This window comes from Rhinichthys klamathensis, unplaced genomic scaffold, assembly GCF_029890125.1.
Source record: "Rhinichthys klamathensis goyatoka isolate OS25496 unplaced genomic scaffold, OSU_Roscu_1.1 h1tg000011l_1, whole genome shotgun sequence".
Taxonomy (NCBI): Eukaryota; Metazoa; Chordata; class Actinopteri; order Cypriniformes; family Leuciscidae; genus Rhinichthys; species Rhinichthys klamathensis.
The window spans coordinates 1,334,364-1,340,368 of record NW_026606564.1 but is presented as its reverse complement, the minus strand read 5'-3'; the positions used below and the strand labels follow the sequence as shown (position 1 = coordinate 1,340,368).

Below are 6,005 nucleotides of genomic sequence, written 5' to 3'. Positions count from 1 at the left end.
CTCTTTAAAATACAGTAAAGCCTGTCTTTACGAACACCTGGAGTCTTTACAGGCAGTTTAATAGAAACTGAAAGTTTGAGGAAACGCTCAATTCACGACTAACACACAATATGGTTTGTGAATGTCGTCGGTGTGTCTGGAATATTACAGCAAAGTTTATTAAACTTATAAATGATATAAATCATGTTAGTAGATTTTACCTTACCGTCAAGTGCGAAACAAGATCATCAGAATCTCAGAAAGCGATTCACATTCCACTTCCGAGGAAACATGATGAGATTCTCATAAATTACGTGACCAACACGCTGATCCTGATTGGCTGCTTGACGGTTCCCTCACTTGACGTCAACTTTATTTGTCACACTGTTAACAAGATCATGATTTGGTCTGATACCTTTTACAGTCTATGGTACGGTCTATTACGTCATTTTCCAGTAAAAAAACAAAAACGTTTTAGGTTACGGTAAGAAATGTGTTCAAATAATTTCCACATAAGCCATTTACTAATCTCGGATTGTCATTTTGTTTGCTTTAACTTTTTTTTTCGTACATTTTTTAGTGTTTCAGTTCCCAATATAAACTCGTTTAAATACTATGCATTTTAGACCTTCATTTATTTTAACATTAATAATTATAATATTTATTATTATTATTATTAGGCCTATTATTAGACAGCAATACAGATGATATATATATATATATATATATATATAGAGAGAGAGAGAGAGAGAGAGAGAGAGAGAGAGAGAGAGAGAGAGAGAGAGAGAGAGAGAGAGAGAGAGAGAGAGAGAGAGATAGATAGATAGATAGATAGATAGATAGATAGGTAGATAGGTAGATAGATAGATAGATAGATAGATAGATAGATAGATAGATAGATAGATAGATAGATAGATAGATAGATAGATAGATAGATAGATAGATAGACTATTATTATCGTTGTTGTTGTTGTTGTTGTACTTGTTTGTTTTTCAGCTTCAGATCAGTGAATTCTCCTCTCGTAGATTTTAAAAGGCTCTGCTCCTTTAAGGGTGGATCAGTAGTTGAAGAGGAAATAGGAAGTCAGTCCATAACATTTAGCACAAAGATCTAAAAACAAAAGGCGTTTGCGAGTGATGGCAGGAATAAAAGGTGAAGTTAAACCGTAACTCTTGATATGATCAACTCTTAACAATATTTTACACAAAACCACACCGATCATTTTACGAGTGCATCTGCTTTCGATCTGCTTTCGAAACTCTGTTGAGTTTAAACTACCGATTGTCACATGAATCTTTGCATCAAAGTAAACATATAATTGCAAATGTTGTCGATTGATTAAGTAAAGTCTGTTAGGTGTTATGTTGCTGTATGGTAAAGTTGTCAACTAGGGTTCAAGTTTTATAGGTTTACTTTTACTTTAGTAATTTTCTTTTACTGTTGTGCTCCAGTCTTTTTTCGATTCAGAAATTAACCAATGAAAATGACCGTAAGAAATGATCTTATACATTAAAAAAATTACAGAATTAATTTATTTACAGTCTATTTACTTAAAGTACGTCATATCTGCAGTTGCGAAACTATTGCCGCAAGGGGGCGACATATACGCGTAATGTTTCAGTTTTCAAAGCCTTGGCCTTGACTTATCTGAGTTATTATTGCTTTCAGCTCTTGTTGCGTTGTCCTTCAGTGGTGCACTTGGACTGACCCTTCTCCTTTTGGGATGTGCACTGCAACATTTTGGGTAGGTCCATGTTTTTGCCATCTGTAAGGATTTTTACTTGACTGAAGTGCAGAAATTCAAGATACTGTAACTTGTGCTTCTTTCCTCACAGACAGTACTGGCCCATGTTTGTCCTGATCTTCTACATTCTGTCACCTATACCAAATTTAATAGCTAAGAGGCATGCAGATGACACAGAGTCAAGCAATGCATGCAGGGAGCTTGCATACTTCTTAACCACTGGAATCGTGGTGTCAGCCTACGGGCTCCCCATTGTGCTAGCTAGAACATCTGTGGTGAGTACACAATATATTTATCTTTTTCATTCTAAACATTTTGACAGGGTTGGTGATATGTAGCTTATACATATAGAGTAAAAACATATCCATGTCACATTTAACCAAGGCTAATAAAATAACACACAAAACGAAATAATTCTATTTTTAGGACCATTATTTTATTTAGTATTTATATCTATAAGTATTTTTTTTTTTTATAAACCAGTTCGCTCTGGGTCTCGAATCTGATCAGCGTTCAGCGCTCATGTACCCGCCGAGAACAGCTTTGTCTCGGCCAGTCCTTTGGGAATTTGCCATTGGCTCTTATGTAGATAGGGTATTTCTATTATGTTCTATTACTAGCACTGCGTTTGTACTTTTGATTGAACTGTTTGCTTGTTTATTTCCTATTGTACAAACTTCTAATACTTTTATAATGACTAATATTGTTACTTCTTCTTCTATATTATGTTTCAATAAATATCATTTTATAGAAATAACATGCCGTATTTGGTATTGAGATGATTGTGATTTCGACTTCAGTAAAAGTTACATTATTGTACCATTAGATGGCAGCAAAGACTGTCACTGACCGTAGCAACGACTTAAAGCTGCAGTCCGCAGTTTTCCTCTTTGTCGCCATCTCTGTTCAAAATCTGCAATTGCAGTTATTCGCGGAATTATCAACTTTACGTGAGTTGTACCTCGGCATGGCACAGCGTGGATGAATCCAATGTTTGAGGGGAATGTGCAGCTGTCAGTCACCGCGTCGGTGTGGATACTGTCATTCAGAATCACAGATTCTACTTTTTGGAAGTATGACCAACATAAGAATTTTCACCGGAAAATGTCATTGAACAAGTAACATCCACTTTTGTTCTTCTGACCAAATGAGGCGGGGAAAAAGCATTGCAGTAAATCGCGCTAATTAAATCTAACGATCACTTATCATATCACGTCAAACCGTGCAAATTATACTTTGTTCTCAAATTGTTCATGTTAACAACACAGCATTGTGTGAGTACATTTAAAGATATTTATCCTTGTTTTCACATGGGCCGGTTGCCGTCTCTTTTTCCAAACTCTCAGTCCAAAGACAATGGAAGTTGATGGCTTCCTCTCTAGGCGCCCTTATGTACCCTGCCTGCGCACCTGTGACGTTACCCGACCTCGGTAGCCAATCAAGATCGGCGTGTGGCACACGTGCTTCAGACACCGGTTCACAAGGAGCGATCCCATAACTCCATGATGCAGCGTCTCGTTCCCCTTCTCAGAAAACCATGGTTACAGTCGTAACCTGAGAAGTTAACTACATTAGTTAACATGAAGAATACTTATAAAGCATGTATTAATCTTAGTTAATGTTAATTTCAACATTTAATAGGCATACATTATTAAAATCAAAAGTAGATACAAGTTTTTAATAATATTAAATGGACCTGAGCTAACATGAACTAACAATAAACAGTTTTATATTTATTAACTAACGCTAACAAAGATGAATAAATACTGTAATAAATGTATTGCTCAATACAAATGGGACCCTATTGTAAAGTGTTACTTTAAAGGGGTCATGAACTGGCTTTTTTTTAAAAAATTATATTGTTGTCTGAGGTCAACTTATGACGTTCGCTTGGTTTTTACATTCAAAAACATCAAAATTAATAAGTAATAGGCTATTTTCTACCCTAGTTTTGAGCCTAGCTCAAAAACGCTCGGTTTTTATGGGCGTCTCAAATTGAAGACTTGGAAGTAAACGCCCACTGCTGTGAGTGGATAACAGTTTTGCATATTATAATGAGTTTCGTGTAATGCGCGAATCGGTGGGCGGGGCTAAAGTAGCGTGTTGAAGTAGGCGTTGATCTTCTTCTGCGGGGGTGGTGTTTTATCCTCTTTGTCCTCATAGTTCCCCACTTTGAAAAACTTGCTGAGCCTGGTGTCAATAAAAGCTTTTATTGGACTAACAAGAACGTTTTCAGTTCTGAAACTTACAGGATATTCTTATAATATGATGACCTCTTAGATGTCAAAAGCTCAAGGAAAATTTGATTTCTCAGTTCATCACCCCTTTAATTTCTGTATTTATTTTTAAAATATTTGTATTTTATTTTTTAGGATGTATTTGAATTATAGTACTGAAAATAAAGTGCAACAGTCGGGTTTCGGAAGTAAAAAATCCATTCATTTTCTCCAAAGGAAAATGATTTTGAACTTGGTATTTGGTATGGTTATTTGCTTCTGCTAAAGACGTCAGCCCGCATTATTTTAGCTTATAATAAAAAAAATCATGTTTAACAGCAAAATTACTGGTGAAAAACGACATAAAGCATGATGCTATACAGAAAATTACAGTTGAAAAAGCAACACGTTTCAAAATAGCTTTTTAGCTCCGCCCACTCCCACAATGCACTGCGAATTACGTAATCCACTCGGTCTTAAATCTTTGTATGTGCAATAAACCTAAAATATATTGTTTATATATATAATCAACCTCTGTAAATTATTAGTTTTATATATTTCTCCATCGTTTTTAATTCGACCATGCTGTTCATAATGCTTCATGCTATTGTAGTTCTTTCCATCACTAAAGTCGTTAAGTACACAATCTTGTACCTTCCTCTTTTTGTCCAATTTTCAAAAACTCAGCACGTTTGAGCTTCTGCAAGAACCAATGAGGTTCATTCTCGTGGGACAGAAATCTCTCAGATTTCATCCAAAACATATTAATTTGTGCTCCGAAGATTAACGAAAGTCTTGCGGGTACATGAGGGTGAGTAATTAATGACAGAATTTTCATTTTGGGGTGAACTATCCCTTTAATGGTTTTAAAAATATTATTCTGTTCATTAAAAGATTATTTCTTGCTTGTTCATATAATAATATCCGACGTTATAGCAATGATTCAGATTTTGTACAAGAGGGAAAAACCTCTAAATGTTCCAATATCACTGTGGAGGCACAAATTAAATTTCATTCCATTTTTGTTCAGTGCTCACATGTCCTCAAAATGATTTAAAAGCATACACAGGCAGAATATGCTTTCTAAAACGGCGGGTAGTACACCGAATGAAATGTGTCCCCACGAATGAAACGAATGCCTCTCTTCCTCTGCAGATCAAGTGGGGCGCCTGTGGCCTGGTAATGGGAGGCAATAGTGTCATTTTTCTGACCATTCTGGGGTTCTTCCTGACATTCGGGCGTGGAGATGACTTCAGCTGGGAACAGTGGTAAAACCCACCAGGAGGAAGTACATCACTACACTATAAATTATGAAACTTGAAATAGTTTCCCATGGTAATGCTAATGAACCCAGGCCTTGACAGAGACTGCTTTGTTTTACTCTCGGTCACATCTGCTCTGCTCTGTTACTCTGCTTCTGCCTTTTCATTTGCATACATGTCACTCAGCCTATGCATGACTCTGTATATACAATGATTTTCTTCAAAAAAAACCTTCAATATGAAGATGCATTTATTGAAAGTAGTTTAAACAGCACAACGTAAAGGCTGAATCTCTCAAAACCTGTAACGTACAGTTTGAGTCATATTTCACTCAAATCAAAAGCACAAAAAAAAGAGTCAATAATATTTGCTTAAATAAAATTAAGCCTGTTTTAAGATTTTACCATACCCCCCACCCCCTCATTAATGTACTTGTTTTCTTAAACATAATGAAAAAATTGTTCATTATTTAAAATACATGTATACTTCTTGGTAATAATGTTTGAAGTGCCTTTATACATAAAAGTGCATATATATGGGGTGATTTATGAAAATATATTTTTGTGAGATTCACACAATGATTAAGAAGTCATTCTGCAAGCCAATAAACCCATTATTAAGATTTATGAATTTAAATGCTAAAAAAAAATTTGCATCTTGAATTGTTAGTACTTAACTGCCTTGGTTACATTATTAATGATGATCCTTTGCTCTACCAGTTATGAAGCTTAATTAATTGACTAACAATGCCACTGTCACCTTAGAGTTAAAGCCACACTTTGTGTTTGAAAACAGAAGCACGGT

The 6,005-nt window shown here is 35.5% G+C and overlaps 1 protein-coding gene across 1 annotated transcript; it reads left to right on the top strand.

Moving 5' to 3' along the window:
- Positions 1 to 973: 973 nt before the first annotated feature.
- LOC130096838 (leptin receptor gene-related protein) lies at positions 974 to 5,589 on the top strand. Its single transcript, XM_056263532.1, has 4 exons — positions 974 to 1,131; positions 1,648 to 1,723; positions 1,815 to 1,998; positions 5,095 to 5,589. Exons 1-4 carry the CDS (start codon positions 1,116 to 1,118, stop codon positions 5,209 to 5,211), a joined length of 393 nt encoding a protein of 130 aa, XP_056119507.1. The 5' UTR covers positions 974 to 1,115; the 3' UTR covers positions 5,212 to 5,589.
- The last annotated feature ends 416 nt before the right edge of the window (positions 5,590 to 6,005 follow it).

What these genes read in the sequence shown, in the direction of transcription:
- LOC130096838 (XM_056263532.1), top strand. An exon ending in TGTGCACTGCAACATTTTGG is followed by an intron (nt 1,724 to 1,814) that starts GTAGGTCCATGT and finishes CTTTCCTCACAG; the next exon opens with ACAGTACTGGCCCATGTTTG. An exon ending in TGCTAGCTAGAACATCTGTG is followed by an intron (nt 1,999 to 5,094) that starts GTGAGTACACAA and finishes CTTCCTCTGCAG; the next exon opens with ATCAAGTGGGGCGCCTGTGG.